This window comes from Pistacia vera, unplaced genomic scaffold, assembly GCF_008641045.1.
Source record: "Pistacia vera cultivar Batoury unplaced genomic scaffold, PisVer_v2 Contig545, whole genome shotgun sequence".
In the NCBI taxonomy this organism is placed as follows: domain Eukaryota; kingdom Viridiplantae; phylum Streptophyta; class Magnoliopsida; order Sapindales; family Anacardiaceae; genus Pistacia; species Pistacia vera.
In genome coordinates, this window is record NW_022196385.1 from 517890 (window position 1) to 538456 (window position 20567).

At 35.1% G+C, this 20567-nt stretch overlaps 1 protein-coding gene across 1 annotated transcript; it reads right to left on the reverse strand.

Moving 5' to 3' along the window:
• Positions 1-4561: 4561 nt before the first annotated feature.
• Positions 4562-9517, reverse strand: LOC116107652 (disease resistance protein At4g27190-like). Its single transcript, XM_031393941.1, has 2 exons — positions 6569-9517; positions 4562-4637 (listed from the first exon to the last, which is right to left on the reverse strand). The coding sequence occupies exons 1-2, from the start codon at positions 9515-9517 to the stop codon at positions 4617-4619; spliced, it is 2970 nt and encodes a 989-aa protein (XP_031249801.1). The 3' UTR covers positions 4562-4616.
• Between the last annotated feature and the right edge of the window lie 11050 nt (positions 9518-20567).

A 20567-nucleotide genomic window follows, 5' to 3' on the forward strand; every position in this document is an offset into this window, starting at 1 on the left:
AGGGGGGGGGGGGGGGGTGGGGGGGGGGGGGGGGGGCAGGGCATGTTGGTGTTGTGTGGGTTGCAAGCCTACACTTTTTATAAACAAAAGAGTTGTTAGTTCAGTTTTTTACACAAAATCAAAATAAAAGTCAAATATCAAGAAGAGTAAAGGCTCCGTTTGGTTCATATTTTTGCGTTTTTTGAAAAAAATTAAAAAAATGTTGAATTGGACAGGTATTACGATGTAGGATTTACAAATTAATAAAATACCCCATATGTTTGTTTATTTACAAAACACCCATATAATAAACCATTAAAAGTTAACAAAAACACCTCCAACCCACCCTCAAATACGGACAGCCGGCCATCACCGTCGGAGGGTGGTCGGAGTCGTCGTATCGACTCATGACCGGCTGGATCTTGCCGGTCGTACGCTGATATGGCCTTTTCCGGCCAGATCCACGGTGGATCTGGCCGGCAAAGGCCAGATCTACGGTTAGATCTGGCCATTGACGGCCAGATCTGGCCGTATTTGCTCGTCAACAACAGTAAACAAACGGTCGTCGTTGATGGTCAACGACGACCGTTTGTTGGCCGTTGTTACCGACTGGTTACGGACAAAGATCTGACCGAAAAAGGCTAAATCGACGCACTACTGGCCAGATTCAGTCGGTAGTGTGCCATCCTACCAGATTCCGGCCATTTTCTGACGGTGGTGGCCGAAATCTGGTAAATGTGGATTGCTGGGGTGTTTTTACAATTTTTTAAAAAAATATTTAAGGGTATTTAATTAAATTAACAAATTTAGGGGGTTTAAAAAAAGTTGAATAATATTGCAAGTTTTTTGGTATTTTACTATTTAACTTTTTTGGGAATACTAATAATAGTATTCGCAAAAACCAACCAAATAGAGCCAAAGACTTTTTCTCACCCAAGTTTGCCTTAATGACACTTTCCCACCCAAAGTTTATATTTCAAAATACCGTTGTATTATAAAATGAATGAATAAAACTATTAAACTTATTGAGCTCCTTGTACTAATAACGTGTTATAATTTTAGCGGTGTACTTGTAATAAAATAAACCAAGAAGTAAGAAGGACCGAAAATAAAAGCGTAAAATAAAGAGAGCTGAAATGAAAACCTTTTATTAACCTTTTCTCACAATTGTGTTGTATATGTTTACAGGAGAAAGTGGGGGTTATTTATATAACCAGCCGCCCACTTAGAACAAATAAAACTTTGACATGCTTAAGTGTATCCGTCATTTGAGTATCATAACAAGGGCCATGAGTTACAGTCTAAGGTACGTCACAATTTCGGTGGATGCCCACCACTTACATTAACAAGTTTATATTATAACAAAAGAGTTTCTAGTTTGGTTCTTATTCACGCTCAAAATAAAAGTGAAAGGGTGGCTTCTAATTAGCAAAATTAGACATTTGATATGAATTTTTTTAACTTCAAAGAGATTGATCTGACGGTCAAGAAGGCTTGTTCATTTCATTGACTTTTAAGTTCGAATCTTGAGACCATCTATCTCACTTGTGGCTTTTGTTACTATTATCCTTGTATAAGATAAGCTTGACAAATTTCAAAGGCCAAGGTTGAGAACCTTTCCTCCAATCTCGATTTGAAACACACGTACATTTGTAGCTCAACTTCAACTCTAATCCTTGCCTTCAGTTCTAGGGGGGCATCTTTTCCCACCAACCCTAAAATTTTCCGAGGATCCCCTTGTCCAATGAAACTGGATTTTTCCAAGCAACCGATCCCGTCTAGTATTTTTGCCAAACCTAACATGAACAGTGGTTACCAATACCTTAGCAAAATCTGAGAAGTGATAAAGGTCAATAATAATTAAAGTAAAATGTTTGGGGAAATAATCAAAATTGAGCAAAAGCTCAAGGGGAAATCAATGACATTGAAGGGAGTTTATTACAAGACATAATGTCCCAATTCTAAATTATTATTGCTATACAAAGCGCTAGTTATAACTTATTTCAATGTATAAGACAATTCAATAAACAAACCAAGGAATGAAATTATTTAATTAACATTCTCTTTTTATAGCAAAACTTCGCCGGAATGCTTATCATGAGTTGACCGACCGGGACAGGAAATTATTGCCGGACTCTACAATCTTGATAATCTGGAAACTTATGGGATATGAATATGTTGCGTAGGTGGCCTCAAGCAGATGAGTTTACAACATCGTCTTGTACACTTTACAAATAAATTAGTAAACTGCTCTCCTGCTGTTGCTAAGATCACTTGTAAAATCATTGTCGTCATTTTCACATTGTTGCAGTAGTTCATTATACTCGGGATTATAAGCAGCTGGCCAGCAGCTAAACGCAGATGCTTTACAGCTTCAGCCTTGCGACCTACATTATATAAAGCACAGAAAAACCCAGTAGTTAGTGCCCAAACAATAGACCTAAATTGTAATGACGATATTGATCAATTCTGAGACAAGCGATTATCAGGTTATAAGTAAAAATACTTGAGAAATGATTGTGTAAATTCATACCTTGAAAGTAATACCAATCCATCATAATAATGGGCTTTGGAACTTTTTTTCTCTGGCTCTTCCAAATTTGCAATTCTTTCCAGGTGTACAATTCCTTCAGCCATTTGCCCCTGTAACATACAGAAGAAAGTGAAACAAACAAAAGAAAATGAATGCCTTTTTTCATCGAGTAATTATATATTTAAGCCTGCCGACCCAGCTCGAAAAGTTTACAAGTGGCCCATGGCTGGGTCCTAAAATTGAACTCAAANATGGGATTACATCAACTAAAGATGCTGCTATGGCAGCAGAAGCTGGTGCTAATTTTATTGGAATGATTATTTGGCCAAACTCCAAGCATTCGGTTTTGCTTGCAGTTGCTAACGAGATTTCAAAATTTTCAAGAGAATATGGGGCAGAGCCTGTTGGGGTTTTTGTGGATGATGATGCAGAGACGATGTTAAGAGCTGCTAACTGGGCAAAGTTTAAGTTTATGCAGGTATTTATGGTTTCCTGGTATTGAATTCCTTGGAACTTTTGATGGGAATCGACAAGACAACCATCTTTATCCAATAATACTTTTTTCTATGCTAAGCTGCTGCTGAATGAATTGCTAAGGTTATTATTGTTTTTCTATGCTAAACTTCTGTTGAATTTAATTGCTGAGGTTAATGTTGATTGTCTGTGCTGAGTCGTTGTTGATTTGAATGACTGAGGTTACTATTGAAATGCTCTGCTGGGTGTTTATAGGCAGAGTGTTTATGTTGTTGAGAAATTGCCAGATTTTTTCTGCTGAAGTGTTGTTGCCAGTTGACAGATTTTTCTGCTGAAGAGTTGTTGCCAGGTGTGATAAGAATGGCGATGGGTTGCTGTCAGAGGAGGAGGGACAAGAGGTGAGGATTCAATATACATATATGCCTAACCAATGAAATTAATAAGTTCACAACTCTCAAATCTTAAAGATAACGCTGCAGCGTACATAGCTTTAATTATAAAAAAGCTAGATCCTGACCTTAAGGGATATATAGAGACTAGCATTTTGAAATTAATAAGTTCACAACTATTATATATATATTGCTTTCTAACATATTTTATTTTCACAATTTGTTTTACTTTTAATTGAACAGACAGAGAAGTTTTGATTGCGTGGGAGGGTCTTCCAGATCATGATGCTTCATGGGAGAACCTTTGGAGTTAATAGCACAGCAAATTCCAGACTTTCACGTTGAGGACAAGGTGAAATTGCTGGAGGGGAGTATTGACAAGCATCTTGTATTGAGGGTTTATTCTAAAAGAGATAAGGGAAAGTTAGGTAGTGGACAAGGCTGTTAGGAATTGATCATATGGGATTATCCTATTAATGATAAGTTAGCAGTATTATACCCTAAATGTCCTCAGACTATAATCTGGGGAGTTCTTTATTTGGCTTTAATTAGTTTCATTTTGAAAACAAATTAGCCTTATACACAACAAACATGTTGTTTCATGATTAGGTATGAACTCAATTATTGGATCATCAATTTATTGGTTTATTACTCATCAACACCATAAAAAGAGCAGTCTAAACCAATTGAAACATCCAATGATTCAAACATACATGATGTCAACACCAAAGTCATAAGGAACCCGTGCGTCTTTCATCTAGTTGATTTATGTTACAAATAGAGAACTGATTGTAATTTTCTTATGTATTGCATTGACAAATTATACATCAATATATAGGAAAATAGAGAACTAATCTAGGAAATAAATAATCTAATCTAGGAAATAAAAAATCTAACTTCCTATTTTACAGATTTGTTCCTATTATGTATTGATTACAATCCTAATATCCTATTATAGATTTATTCACTTAATCATGCAATATCTGTAAGATTTTGCATGATTATCTACAACAATCTACAACACTCCCCCTCAAGATGGAGCATAGATGTTAATCATGCCCAGCTTGTTACAAATATAATCAATCCGAACCCCATTCAAAGCTTTAGTGAAAACATCTCCTAGTTGCTCTCCAGTCTTCACATATCCTGTAGAAATTAAACCTTGCTGTATTTTCTCACGAATGNAGATGGAGAGCGAGTGAAGCGACGGAGATGTGACAGTAAAAGCCTGGAAGTCGCCATTAGAGCCTGACTGGGTTTATCTACCCAAAAATAAAAAAATAGTTAATAAAAGGAGAAATGTGCGGCCCCTATATAATGTAATAAATTTGAATTTTACGTTTCTCTTTTTTAAAATAAAAACTTTCACTCTAAATTAATATTTCTAACACAATATTACAAACAAAAATCAATTATTAACATATTGATTGTGTTAGTAATAAATTTTATACTTTTTGTTTTTAGACAAACATGAAAAAATGATTTTCATTTTTCGCGTTTTTAAGGATTATTTTCAAACAAACATATGGAACACATTTTCATTTTTTCTGCATTTTCTTATAAATATAAACAGAAAAAAAAAACATAAAATTCATAATAACCCACTTTATAATTAAATATTGGCTTTGTTTTAAAAAATAAAAAACAAAAATAGTATCCAACAAGATCATTATGTTTGATTTGCCTATAGAAACAATAAGTTTATTAATAAGAGACACTACTTGATCACACAATTAATATAAGAGTAATGTTACATCTACAACTCGTAAACTTTCTCTTACAAACCTGACGTAACAACTCGTAATTGGTCAATTATAATTTATTTGGTGGGACTCAGTTAAGACTTATTACAAGCTAATCAATTACGAGTTGCCACATCAGGATTGTGAGAAAAGATTATGAGTGTAGCATTTTCCTTAATATAATGAGATTTATTATTTAATATTTATATATGTATATTATTTTTTTTTTGAAAAAGAAGAGAAATGAAAACAATATTCACATAATAAATTGAACTTATTATAAGAATAGAAACAAAATTATTTATTAGGATTAAAAGATTTAAAAAAATAATAAAAACAACTTATCTAAAAAATTAATTATAATTTATAATTATAAAACAAAATTATAAAAAAGTCAATTTAGTGTGGACTTTGTTTTTCATTTTTTTGGTAAGAATAGAGAGTGAATTTCGAAAGAAGGTTTTGTCTAGGCAAATGTTTGTTAAATTGGTTGGGTAAAGAGAAACAAGCAAGTAGCTAGGAGCTACCTATAAGTATTATTTTTACAAACTAGAAAGAAAAAGAAAAAGAAAGCTTAGAAAGAAGAATAACAAACCACAAAGAGAAGATTTTAACAAATAAATGGGGCTATGTTATGTTATATTATGGTGGTTGTTTGAATAAGTAACCTTAATTACCAACGGGTGTTGGGGTTGGGAAACTCAAGTGCATGAATGTAGAGCTGGGCATTTGGGACCGGGCCCAAAAGCCCAGCTCCAAAACCCGGTCTTAGGAGGTCTGGTCCCAAAATGGGACCAAGCTTAGGGAGGAGGGCCCGGGTCCTCCACTGGGCCCTCCTCCAAGGCCCGGGCCTGGGCCCAAATTTTTTTGTATTTTTTCAATATAGTCCGCTACCAAATTACATAAAACCCCCTATTAATTTTAAAATAAATATAAATTACGATGGTTAAAATGAAATTTTACAAAATTTATAAAAAAAAAAAAAATCTTCCAGGTCCAAAAAATTTATAAAATTTATAAATTTTACCCCTAAAAAATACTAAAAACCCCCTATAAAATTTGTTTTGCCCCCAAAATATAAAAAAAAATTGAGGGGGGAAAATGAAATTATCCAAGCCCATGGGACCGGTCTTGGGCCCACGGGACCAGTCCCGACCAGGCCTAGGGCCTGGTCCGGGTCTTGGTTTTTCTCATGGGTCTAGGACCGGTCCCAGGCCCATGAATGGGACCAGTCCCAAACGGGCCCAGGCCTGGGCCCGCAAGGGACCGGTCCCTTGCCCACCTCTACATGAATGTCATATTTACGGTTACTCTATTGAATTGAATGTCATATTTATATACATTTAATTCAAATAAAGTACATCAATGAGAAGATCATCAATGCAAAATAGTAAAACTTTATAGTGTTAATTATAACATGTAATGTAGCTCTTTCATCATTAAGTATGTACCTGTTCATTGAAGTACTCTTGAACTGTGGCATTCAAGTTGCCATTCCAACGTTCAACCCAATCTAGAAGCAGTTTGTTAAGCTTGGGTGTCACTTGCTCTCCATAACCAAAGGTCTTCATGTTTCCACATCCCAATATCTCTAGCCTCTCCAATGCTGGGTATTCAATAGTATATGATCCAAAGCTAAAACAAGTGAGGCTGTCTAGACATCCAAGGTCCAAGAGGTACAAACTAGGAAACACTATCCTCTCTATTGATGCTTCTTTTTCTCCTTTCTCATTTGTGACTATTTCTTCTATTGTTGAGCAATCCCATATTTGAAGACTTTTGAGCTTCACCAGACATTTGACAATGGAAGGGACGAAGAGGTTTTTTAATTTAGGACATTCATTTATACACATAGAAGTCAAGTTTCCCAAACTTGGGGAGATTATGGTGTGGTTTGGAGGTTGGGTTAGAGGTTGTCCATGGCATAGTCCAACCAAGTTGGAACTACAATAGATAACCAATTCCTCTAAATTGTGGAAAGTTGAGTTTGGTGTCCATTCCATTGTATTTAGGAGATACTTTATCTCATCGCATGATCTGATATCAAGATACTTCAATTCATTTAACCCTTCTTCAACTAAGTTATGACTAATACTCTCTAAATTAACAATTTCCTCTAAAATAAGATACTCAGTTCTTTTGAGCAAACCTTTAACCCAGTCTTGTATCTCTGAAATGTTGGTTTGTGAGAGACTCATAGTTCTTGAGGATCCACTCTCAGACAAATAATAATCCCTATAGTCACAATATGCACCATATTCTATTCTTAATTTAAATTTGGATAGGTTATTTTGAAATATCAACAATTTTGGTGAGACATTAAGGTTTGAGATAAAAATCTCTAAATGAGTCAATCGGGACAAGACTTGTAACTCAACAAGATTGGCATTGCTTATCAAATTTTCACTTTCATATTCCCATTGCCTAAATGTATTAATATACAACTCCTCTAACTTTTTGAGAGAGCGTATAACACCATAAGGTATTAGTGTTAACTTCCCACAATTATTCAAATCTAATGATCTGAGATTACTTAATTGGCTAAAGGATACCGGGATCTCCTCAATATTAGATTTGGAGAGACTAAGAATCTCTAGTTTTCTTAGCTTTCCAATTACTCCTATGTCACCCAACTCCCCACCACTAATATGCAATGTTCTAAGATTTGAAAGAAATGAAACTGAATCAGGCAATGACAAGAGTGTGAATCCACTCAAGTCTAAAACATTGAGATTTTTCATTCCTTGAAAGAAATTTCCAGGAAAAAGAATCTCAGAACTGCCATCCAACATCAAAACCTGCAACTTTGGGCATTCTAACTCATTAGGTAGCTGCATAGTATTATTTGACATTAGTGAGATACATGTGAAATCTTCGAATGTATCTATGTTTGTCCACTGTCGTACACCAATGTTAGCTTTTACCAAGAATTGGTGGTTGTATTTAGGAGCTATGTTTAATGCGAAATCCCGCACTACATCATGCATTTTAACATACTCTTCACCATCATCAATTAAGAGAAAGGAAGAAGTAATGGTACTTACAATAGCATGAACTCTATCTCTGACATCTTCTATTGTCTCATCAACGTCTTTAAACCACCTCTGACCAATTGCGTATCTCACTAAAACTTCAATTGGAATTTTGTAATCCTCTGGAAATAAGCTGCAAAATAAGAAAAGTGATTTTGACTCCACTTTTTCTAGATAATGCAAGCTCAGCTCCAAAGATGAAAATAAGATCCCATCCACTCCTGGGATGTCAGAGGGGTTGGACTTTTGAAGTTGTCGTGCTGCGTTTCTCCACACATGCTTGTTCTTGCCCTTTAAAGCTCCTGCTATTATCACAATTGCAAGTGGCAAGCCACCACATTTAGCAGCTATAGCTCTTGCAAAAGAGCTTATGTCAGAAGTTTCGACATTTGAGCCCACAATCTCGCTGAAAAGTATCCAAGATTCTTGCTTTGATAAAGTTTCAACTGTATGTATCTCTTGACACTCCATTTGATTACTTACAGTTTTGCTTCGAGAGGTGATTAAAATTTTACAACCTCTATGGTCACTCCCAAAAGGAATACCAATCTCATCCAATTTGATTCTTTCCCAAACGTCATCTAAAATAATGAGGATCCGCTCTTTCTCCTTGATTCTCTCCCATAGGAAACTTGCTCTTGCTATTTCAGAACTAGCCGGCAAGTTTGTTACATGTAACATGTCAGCAATATTGCTTTGAATTTTCCTAATACTAGGGGTTTGAGAGACAACTGCCATCACTACAACATCATACATCTTAGCTTCTTTTACATGTTGGATGATTTCTTTGACTAGCGTGGTTTTACCCACACCCCCCATTCCCCATATTCCAATTATGCTGACACTGTCACTATCAGTTAAGGCCTTCATAACTTGCTTCTTAATTGAATTTCTAGATTCAAAAGTGCTTGAAGAAAATAACTTCGATGACGACATAATACCAAATGGAGGACCAGGACAAGACACACTCTCATCAAACTTTCCCACTTCTTGGAGCTGTTCAGATATCATCAGAGTATGCTTCTTTGCCTCTTTACTGAATCGATAACGTTGTTTGAGATTAATGCACCACCCTTTGAGGCACCTCTTGTTGGCTTTGTCTTCATCTTCCAAAAAGCTTTCAGCTTTTGCAGAAATATTATCAACTTCTGCTATCCAGCTTCGAACATTAGCAAAGATGATTTCTCCTTGTCTTTCAGCAACTTCGATTTTCAGTTGCATACTACGTCTTCTATCTGCCAACTTCTCAGCTTGCTTTTTCAAATTTTCAATGTTGTCGTTGTAACGAAACAAGTAACCAAGTTGATCACCAGCGGCTGCAAAACAGCACTTTCCGACTTCCACAGTAATTGAAGAAAGAAATTCCATCGCTTTTTTTTTTTTTTTTTGGATATAAGGAGAGAATTCTATTGAGTAGCCTTTGAAGGTGAGAGAAGGATAAAATAAGGGATTTGCAGGAAAGGTTTAGGAGAAATTTAGTGGCTTAGTTTGCAATAAAAATATCAGATGAAGAAATTAATTAAATGATGAATGATTGAGGGCCGTGAAATGATAAGAAGAAAGAAAAGCACGAAAGGATAAGAAGTAAATATATATGACTACTTGTTGTCTGCCATTTATATCATTAAATATATAACAATATAAAGAATTATTTTTTGATTACTTCTTGTCTGCCATTTACACCATTAAATATATAATAACACTAGTGCAATCCACTATAAGAAAGCTTAAAGTGCTGACCATTTCATGAGTGAAGTTTCCCATACCTGACCATTTCTTTTTCCACTTTATTAAAGTGTTGTTTTTTCCACCTTTCTTTTGCAGTTTTTGTAGGATTGAATGTGAATATGATGAACTTTCAAGTTAGTTTCAGGATGGTAAAGCTGGGCATCCGTGGCCCATCAATGTCAAAACTTTTGACTATAATGAACAAAGTTAGAATCGGAATTTAGTCAATGGAAATAACAACTATGATGTTACCCTACCCTACCAATGAAGTTTCCCACAACCAGCTGGAAACTTTAAAATAATTATCTGCAAATTGCATTTCATGAAGCATAGGAAAATAACAAAATACAAAAATTAGATGTTGAAAGCAAATATAATTCTGTGTTGATCTGAGTTTTACTTAAATAAAATACATGATTATGATTTATGCTTGAAATTCTTCTTCTTGAGTGAAAGATTTAGAGTTTTGAAGGTTCCACGATATTTCAAGTTGAGAATTTCGGAAAGACTACTGCATAAAGTAAAAAATTTTAAAAACTGTAAGCCTCCTTTCTGATTTGGTCCTGGTGATTTTTAAGTTTGTATTGTATTTTCTTTCAATATTATTTTTGTTTTACATTCAATTCAACTATGGTTTTTAACATCACATAATAAAATCTTAATAGATTATTTACAAAATTGATCATTTCTAAAAATGATTATGGGACAAACGACAACAATCTCAAACTAAGCCTTAGATTCTTTGGTAAGTTTAGATAACACGTTACAACATCATTCTTTATTTTTACAACATGTTAATGCGTCAAAATCTATAATGTTTCGTGTTTATTGGATGTTGTCAATCAATATGTACTCTGTTTTCAGCCTGAACAAAGAATACAAAATCAATATTATATACACTCTTCAATCTCATCAGTCACTTATAAATTCTTATACAGATGAAATATATAAGTATAGCAAGATATATATTTAAAATCTACTTCATGTTAACTCCTTTGTTAAACCACTATGATAATATATTATTTGCGTTATGAAATGATAAAAGTAAAGAAAGAAAAGCATAAAAAGAAGTAATATTTATATGAAATAAGAAAAGAGAAAGGTTGCAGCATAAAGCAAAGAAAATTAAATGGTATGAAGAAGGAAGATCTATATTGTATAATGCATCTTGGAAATGAATGATTCCATCAAAAGCAAATGTTAAAATAAACAGATCAATTTGGTAATATTTACTAACCCATAATAGTATAAATTTTAATAGTTTGCTAATAATCCATAATAGTATAAATTTTAATAGTTTGCTAATAATTCATCGGAAGGGTTTTTGTTATTTTAAAAATCTAAGAGGAATTTTTATTATTATATCATATCATAAAAGGATTAATATCATTAAGTCTATCAACAATGAAATTACATAATTCTGAATTATATAATAAAAAATTGAATGGAAATAACCATCCTAGGTGGCCGAGGGGTCAATTAGAACTCTTGAATGTATTACTCAAGAGGTCTTGAGTTTAATTCCCTCGATTGCTAATAAGGGTGACAATTGAGAGTTTATTTAATCATTAACTTCAGGCCACATGAGATTAGCAACAACGAGTTAGTCAAACTCGATCCTTAACTTCAAGCCTTAGAGGATTAGCAATCGGGATTTTAGTCAATCTTTAACGTTAGGTCTCGAATGATTAGTCGAATTGCACGCAAACTATCTCAGATACACTTTTTCATTAAAAAAAAAAAAATTGAAAAGAAATGATGAGTTTTAAACCATCACATCAAAATAAACCATTAGGGGACAAAACATTCATTCTCATTCAGTCCTAATAGTTTTTTTTTTTTTTTTTTTTTTAAATGTTTTTAAAGTTGGGATTTAAAGAAATTCTTGTGGGTATTGTGGTGGAAGGTTTCAAGGAATTGCTACCGTTGAAATCTGCTAGGAGTGCTGAATGATTTGAGTGGTGTGGAATGATAAGATGAAAGAAAAGCACAAAAGGACAAGAAGCAAATATATATAATTACTTCTTGTCTGCCATTTACATAATTAAATATATAATAATATAAAGAATTAATATAATAATATAAAGAATTATTTTTTGATTACTTGTTGTCTGCCATTAAATATATAATAACACTAGTGCAGTCAACTCTATGAAAGCTTAAAGTGCTGACCATTTCATGAGTGAAGTTTCCGCGAAAGAGCCGGGAAATTTCCCATACCTGACCCTTTCTTTTTTCACTTTATTAAAGTGTTGTATTTTCCACCTTTCTTTTCAGTTTTTGTTGAATTAAATGTGAATATGATGAACTTTCAAGTCAATTTCAGGATGGTAAAGCTGGAAGCTATGGACACTGGGATTTTTGTACTGAAAATGTGTATCGATCTACGTGTCTTTTGATTCACATCAATAATTCAGATGCATGATTAAACAATAAATATTTTTCTAATGAACGGCCGTCGGCTGTTCACTTACATGGACTCTCATCCATATTATATGGACGGGGGTAAGGGTGCTATTAAGCCGAACCGAGCCAAGTTTTCAGCTTAACGAGCTCGACTCGTGAGAGAGGAAGACTAAATGAGTCGAGACCGAGCCGAGCCAAGCCATAAATTATGTGACTCGGCTCAGCTCGGTAATGGGTTTGGCATATTTCGAGCCGGCTCTCAAGTCGGATTATCGAGCCGGCTCGCGAGCCATCTCCAAATAATTGTGTTTTTTTTTTTTTATTCAAATTTTTTTTTAAAAATTCGCTGGGCAGCAACTGGGCATCTGATTGCAATGTTTTAAAACTCGACCCAGCCCGACCGGTTGAACCGGTTAAACCGGGACCCGGCCAGTCAGCCGGGTCGGGTGAGCTATATAACCGGCAAAAACACTTTGCCTAGTTTGACCCGCGGTTGGACTAGGGTACTGTAGCACCCATCGGTCCAACCGGTAGCTTTACTATAAACCGGGTCAAGCAAAATCCATTAATACAAATTACAAAATTTTAAAAATAAAAATATTAAATTTAATAAATTATATTAACTACATAGTACACACTTAAACAGTATCAAGTATCAACATTTCCCCCCATTTCACGCACTTTCCTCTTTCGTCTGAACTCTTTCATCTAAACTCCTCTGAACCATTTTGCATTTTTAATTTTTCATCATCCACGAACTCCCCTTCACCAGTTCACTAACTTCACCGTGAATAGCCTTCACCGTCACCAGTTCACCGTGGAATCTCGTCGTCTCCCCTTCACCATTTCGCGATCTGTTCTCACTCCTCTCTTCACCACCGATCTGCTCGTTTCTTCCGTCACCGTCTCTCTGAAAGCTACACCATCGTTGTCATCTTCTTCTTGCTCAAGAACTGACGAACTGTGGGCAGTCGCGATCTCTTCTTCTCTTCTGCAGTTCTGCTCTGTTCAGTGTTCAAGTGTTCGTCCGTCAGTCGAGCTCCACATTGATTTCGTCTCTGCTCTGTTCAGTGTTCAACGGCAGCTCGTCTTCAGTCTTCACCAACACCAGGTATTGATTTCGTCTCTGTTCCAAGTTTCCAACTATGTAACTTATTATTGTTTTTCATTTTTCGTTTTTTACTACAATGTTTATACTTATAGAGTTTATGCTTTTTTAATTGGAAAGAAACTTTATAGAGTTTATGCTTTTTTAATTGGAAAGAAAGCAGTTGAGGAAGATGGACATGACTTAAACTAAGTTGGGTTTGGTTGGAATAATGGAAATCTTGTGAAAAAGAGAGATAAAAATGAATTGTCATGGGTATAAATTTATTGTGTTAAGCAAATAAAGCTTTACTACATTTATGAAAATTCAATGAGGAAGTAGTGTTGCGCAATTCACTTGTATTTTTTGAGCTCCATTTGAGTGCAGAAGTTTGGAAAATTAGTTACAGAAAAAAGGGTTTAAGCCACAACTACGCTCTGTCTTGTAAACAAAGGCTCTTGGCTATTTATTACTAGCTGAAGTTTTAAAGTCTAACCTACTTTTGATGAAAGCAACGCATAAACTTTATGAATAATAAAAAATGATTTGAATATTTAATTTTGCTATTTCAGGAGTTGTTACAAGAAAATTACATATGATCCTATTGATTATGAGAGTATTGATAAAACTGAATGGTGGATAGTTGATGAAGAAGAGGAGGTTGGTGAGCTTAATTATGATGAATTGGAACAATCGTTATATGGAGAAGGAGCTATTCCTGTAGATGGTGGTGAATCTAGTGATTACCCTTCTTATTATGACTCAACAGATGCTTCAGAAGGTTATTCAAATTTTTTTAAGCAATTTCAATTTGGTATTAGCTAGTTTATATTCAATTAGTTTAAATGGGAATATTTAACTTATGGTTTTTCTTTTTTGTTAGAATTTTTTGTAGATGATGTCGCCGATGTTAATAATGATGACGATCATCCATTAGGTGGTGTGTGAATTGTCAATTTTAATTGAGGATGGGATGATGGATTGATTGATTGAAAACCATTTGGTGAAAAACAATTTTTGTTAGAATGTTGAAATGTTGAGTCGTTGACTTGAAAGTTGGAAACTTGAAACAACTATTATGTTATTTTTCTTCATTCATTTTGTTATTTTGATTTGTATTATTGATATAATGATGTTTGATGATGTTTTGCTATGGATTTTTTATTTTGGAGTTTATGATTTGGACTTTGGAGTAAATTTGGGAAAGGAAAGTATTCTGTGAACAGTAACTTGATGACATCATCATGTTGATGTCATCAAGTTACTGTTCACCGGTTGTTCAACCGGTTAAACCGGTCGACCCGAGACCCGATCCTCTTGCCGGGTTTTATCCCAGGTCGGTTTTTAAAACATTGTCTGATTGTCTGAAATTCAAATAAATGTAAATCATAAATTCAAACCCAACATTCTCTTCAAGAAACCATTCCGGACGGCAGTATAATCTCCCCTAACATCAACAATATGCTTTTGCCCTTTTGCAACACAACTCAAATTTCAGAAATTAACCGAGTGAAATCTATTTTTAAAGGCAATTCAAAATAAGAAAGTAGTGAAACATCAACTACAAAGAGCCACAATTTTGCCAGATAATCATGGGGAGTTTGGGAAGTGCCTCTGGAAAATGTTGTCAAATAGTTAAAAGCTAAAAGCTGTAAGCTCTACTATAGTGTCTAGCTGAAACCAATAAAAATGCTTTTAGAAAAGTGCTTTTGGGAGAAGCACTAGATAATTCTTTTATTTATCTCGTGGCAACAAACAGCTCTTAAAGAGTAAAGTGAGTTTTAAAAAGACCCTTAATAAACATTTTCAGAAAGGTACACTTAAGCACTTCTGCTTAAAAAAACACTTCCTTCAAAATCAATTTCAAACCCAGCTCCACAAAATTAACCCAAAGCCACTTTTGAACATTTAAAAGCACTTCTGGCAGTTCCCAAAGCACTCTCAAGTCCAACACACACTATACTTTTGGCTCTCAATTAGCACAACCAGCATTCAAAAACAACAAAACCTTAATTATTTCAGCTCCCACAAAAAGGAAAAAAATGTCCTTGCTCTAGATATCACATATGTCACTCATACCCACAAAAAAAAAATTCAGATCTAACGAAGAAACCCCCTACTCACCAATTAAAGTCCGACGAAAATCCCACGAAGATGATGACGAACCGATGAAGAAAATTCAAATCTGATGAAGAAGATTCAGATCCGACGAAGAAGATTTAGATTTGACGAAGCTCGTGTGAAGAAGACGAAGTTCCGACGAAGATCCAATGACTATCCGACGAAGATCCAACGGCTGCTGAAGGTCCGACGAAGATGAACAATATCACACGAAGATCTCGCGAAGCTGACGAAGATGAATAAGATCTGGCCGAAAATCATTACTTTGGGAGGAGTTTGATTCAAATTTTACGGCAAGGGTTCTAGTGTTGACGGATTTTTCAATATTTGGGGATTTTAATAATGGGGGCCATTTTGTTATTTTTGAAAACTTGTATTGCATTATTTTTAATTAAATCTCAATAGTTCAGAGATTCTCTAAAAAACCCCCGCTATTTCGGGCCAGGCTCAGCTCGCGAGCCTAACGAGTCGAGCCGTGTATGGCTCGAACTTGGCTCGTTTTGTCTTATGAGCCGGCTCGTTATCAGACAAACCGAGCCGTTAACAAGCTTGAGTCGAGCCGAGCCGAGCCGGCTCGATTCGTTAAGCAGCCCTAAACGGGGGTCCATTTACTACGGATGGGCGTCCCCTTTAAAGGACGCCCGTCCATCAATAAAATAAAATAAAAAATTCTTATAAAAATTAAGGACGGCCGTTCATAGGTTGTGGACGGCCATCCCTTATGTAAACAACAAATAGACAAATCTTGACTGTTTGATTCGACATCATTCTCTCAGGTTGAAAGGTGAGAAATTTCTCTGTTTCTAAACTACAAATTTAAATAGATAATTTGCCATCCTGATTGCATGCATCTTTAAAGCCTCTCGTTCTTCTCTTACAATGCAGTAGATGAACTGGAGGAGGAAGCAGGCATCAAGAAACATCATCTGACAGAACTCCTCGTTGTTGAACTTGGCGACGGTGCTTTGGTCAGTGTAGCATCGTTTTGCAGCTTCCGCCACGCGCTTGACCTTCTGATACAACTCTTCCAGCAACTTCAAGTCCCCATTTACATACTGGCGCCCCATTGTGAGTTTGTGCTGCTGCATTAACTCAAGCCTGGGATTTCCAAAGTGGTAAGGACCGATTGAAACCACCAGAGAATCATAGCAACCACTGTTTTCTTTAACCTCATGAAGCATTGCTGGAACTCTCTCTATCTTCGTCCGGATCACCTCATTCTGATTCTTGAAGCTTTCTCCATTCACGATATATTCAAGCCACTTTTTTTTCATTCTCAGAAACGGCAACTGCTGTATTGTCACCATTTATAAGGACTACAATATTCTCTAATGGAGTCTCACCACCACCTGCTAGGCTGCTGGAACAGGCTTCGCCTTCCCTTTCTCCCATTATTCCTCTCTGTAATTAAAACTACACAAGTATGGTTTTGTAATGTGAGTTAATGCAAATTGATTAAATAAGTCCTGAGATTATAAATTTAATGAAACATACCAAGCATCTCAACTTTTCCTAGTCATCAAGCTTGGAATTGCTGCCAACAGCAAGGATGGTTCTGGACCTCCTTTCTCACCCACTCGATTCTCTGGTAAACCTGCAAAACACAAATTCACCATTCTCTAATTCCCAAAAATTATTGCGTCCTGCTTTTCAGTCTAACCTTTGAATATAATACTGGTTGGGTGATTTTTGATTACTTGATTTGGTGTTTGTACGTACAGATTATTAATGGGTGATCAAGATAGAGAGAGAAAAGAAGAGTTTTTCTTGGAGGATGATTCTGATGAAGACGACATAGAAGAGAATGGCAATAAAGATAATAGTGGCTCTGGTTCCGATGAAGACGATATTAACGGAGACGAAGATGGAGATAAAGGCTCTAATCCTGCTACTTTCTCTTCTCACCAATATCATACGATAATGCATTCAATCAGGATGGCAAATTATCTGTTTAAATTTGTAGTTTAGAAACAGAGAAATTTCTCACCTTTCTGCCTCATTTGTCCATTTGCTGTTTACATAAGGGACTACCGTCCCTTAAGTGTGGACTGTCGTCCATACATAATGGACGGGCGGCTCGTCCAAACTTAAGGGACTCCCGTCTACAATTTATGGACGAGCGTCCAAATTTTTTATTTTATTTTTTAAACAAAATTAAGTTTGGACGGACGCCCGTCCAAAATGAAGGGACGGCCATCCACAACCTATGAACGGCCGTCCTTAATTTTTATAAGAATTTTTTATTCTATTTTACTGATGGACAAACGTCTTTTAAATGGGGACGCCCGTTCGTAGTAAATGGACCCCCGTCCATATAATATGGACGAGAGTCTATGTAAGTGAACGACCGTCCATATTTGATGGACGGCTGTTCACTAAAAAAATATTTATTGTTTAATCACGTGTCTGAATTGCTGGTGTGAGTCGGGAGACATGTAGGCCGGTATACATTTTTGGTGTAAAAACCCCGGTGTTCGTAGCTTTATTGGGCATCGGTGGCCCATTAATGTCAAAACTTTTGACTATAATGAATAAAGCTATAATCGGAATTTAATCAATGGAAATAATAAACTATGATGTTACCCTACCCTACCAATTTAATTTCCCACAACTTGCGATGAAACCAGCTGGAAACTTTAAAATAATTATCTGCAAGAAAATTAGATATTGAAAGCAAATATAATTCTATATTGATCTGAGTTTTACTTGAATAAAATACATGATTATGATTAATGCTAAAACTTCAAATAGAATAATTTAGGTAATATTTACTAACCTGTAGTAGTATAAATTTTAACAATTTACTAATAATCCATCGGAAGGGTTTTTGTTATTTTAAAAATCTAAGAAGAATTTTTATTATTATATTATCTCTTAAAATAATTAATATCATTAAGTCTACCAACAATGAAATTACACAATTCTCAATTATATAATAATTGAATTGAAATAACCACTCTTGGATGGTCGGGTGATCAATTAGGACTCTTGGGTGTATTACTTAAGAGGTCTTGAGTTTGATTCCCTCGGTTGCTAATAAGGGATGCCCATCGAGAGTTTACTTGATACTTAACTTTAGGCCACGGGAGATCAGAACTCAATCCTTAACTTCAGGCCTTAGGGGATTAGCAATCGAGGGTTTAGTCGATCCTTGGATTCAGGCCCTGGGGGATTAGTCGCATTGCGCATAAGCTATCTTGGCCACCAAAAAAATTGAATGGGAATGATGAGTTTTAAACCATTACATCAAAATAAACCATTAGTGAACAAAATGTTCATTCTCATTCAATCCTAGTAGTTTTTTTTAATGTTTTTAAAGTTGGGATTTAAAGAAAAGATTAGCAACTGGGAGTTTAGTTGAACTCGATCCTTAACTTCAGGCCAGGGCATTAGCAATTGGGAGTTTAGTTGATCTTTAACTTCAGGCTCCAAGGGATTAGTCGAGTTGTGCGTAAGCTGACCCTTACAATCCCGATCACTAAAAAAAAAAAAAAAAAAAAACTAAATGTAAATGATGAGTTTTAAACCATTATATCAAAATAAACCATTAATGAACAAAATATTCATTCTCATTCAATCCTAATAGTTTTTTTTTTTTTTTTAAATGTTTTTAAAGTTGGGATTTAAATAAATTCTTGTGAGTATTGTCGTGAAAGGTTTTTGAGGAATTGCTATTGTTGAAATTAGTGAGGTGGGTACTCTCATTGACATTGATGCCATTCAAATTCCAATTCGAAGCTGGGGCGAGGATGAGACTAACTCTGTCCCTGGCTCAACTTGCCATTGGGGCATTGCTTTTGGGCCTGGGCCCGCCATGTTCCCCGATCAATTCGGGGAATCCCCACCTCGTTCGAGGCAGGAAACATGCCCATCCTGATTGGGATTATTTTGTTAAATTTTAAACTCTTATTGTGATGGGGTGTTTTATTAAATTATCAAATGTTAGGGGTTAAAAGTAATACTCTGAATTATAATAATAATAATATTATTATTATTAAGAAGGAACGACAATTTAGTAAAAGCTTCTCCAGATAATCTATTATTCCTCTTAACCAAATATATTAATTATTTGTCCCACCAATTTATTCCAAACTTACCAAACATATTAATATAAAATTTCCCAATAATTTTCAAAGTAATATATAATGGTGGAAAATTGACCCGCCCGACCGCGGCGGGTCACTGACGCCATTTCTTGGAAATTGGCTGGCCCAGCCAGGCCTGCCAACCCTAACCCGCTGGGTTAGGCTGTGGGTCGGGCCAGGTTAGCCCCTATTTTTATTTTTATTTAATTTTGTTTTATTTGTTTAGTTAACTTTTCAAATGAATAATTAATAATTTATAAATAAATAAATATAATTATTTTTAGTTAACTTTTCAAATATCAATAATTAAATTAAATTAAATTTTTGTTGTTGTTAACATTTCAAATATTAATTCAATTTTAATACAATAAAGTTGTAATATAAGAAAAATTAGATTTATTCATTTATCAAAAAATAAAATAAGAAATTACAACAATTACTACCTCGTTAAAAACCTCACCAAGAAAAGCCCAATGGGACAAAAAACTTGATAAAAAAAAAAAGAGTGTAATAATTGACAATTAATTTACAAGTTACAATTTACAAAACAACTAATTTGGAGGTGGTTGACTAGGACCTTCCTCATCCGTATCATCTACATTACAATATTGAAATTATTCTATTAAAGTATCGTCGACAACCTCGTATTGATCTTGATGGCGTGACCGTTCTCAATCTTGAAGACATGTGAGGACTTCAATCATTTTTTAAGAAAGTTTAGCCCTCCTTTCATTTAAAATTCTTCCACTTGCACTAAATGTTTGTTCGGATGAGACGGTTGAGACAGGAACAGCGAAAACATCTAAGGCAAGTCTTGATAATACTAGAAAAATACATTTTCTGACTTTCCAATAATCTAAGACATCAATGTTAGGTCTTTGTTGTGGATCTGCTGGTAACATTTCGGGGGTTGCTAAATATTGCTAAAGCTCATTACTCTCTAACTACATGGAGGACAGTATATTAGTTGTTGTTGGTGGTGGTGGTGCTT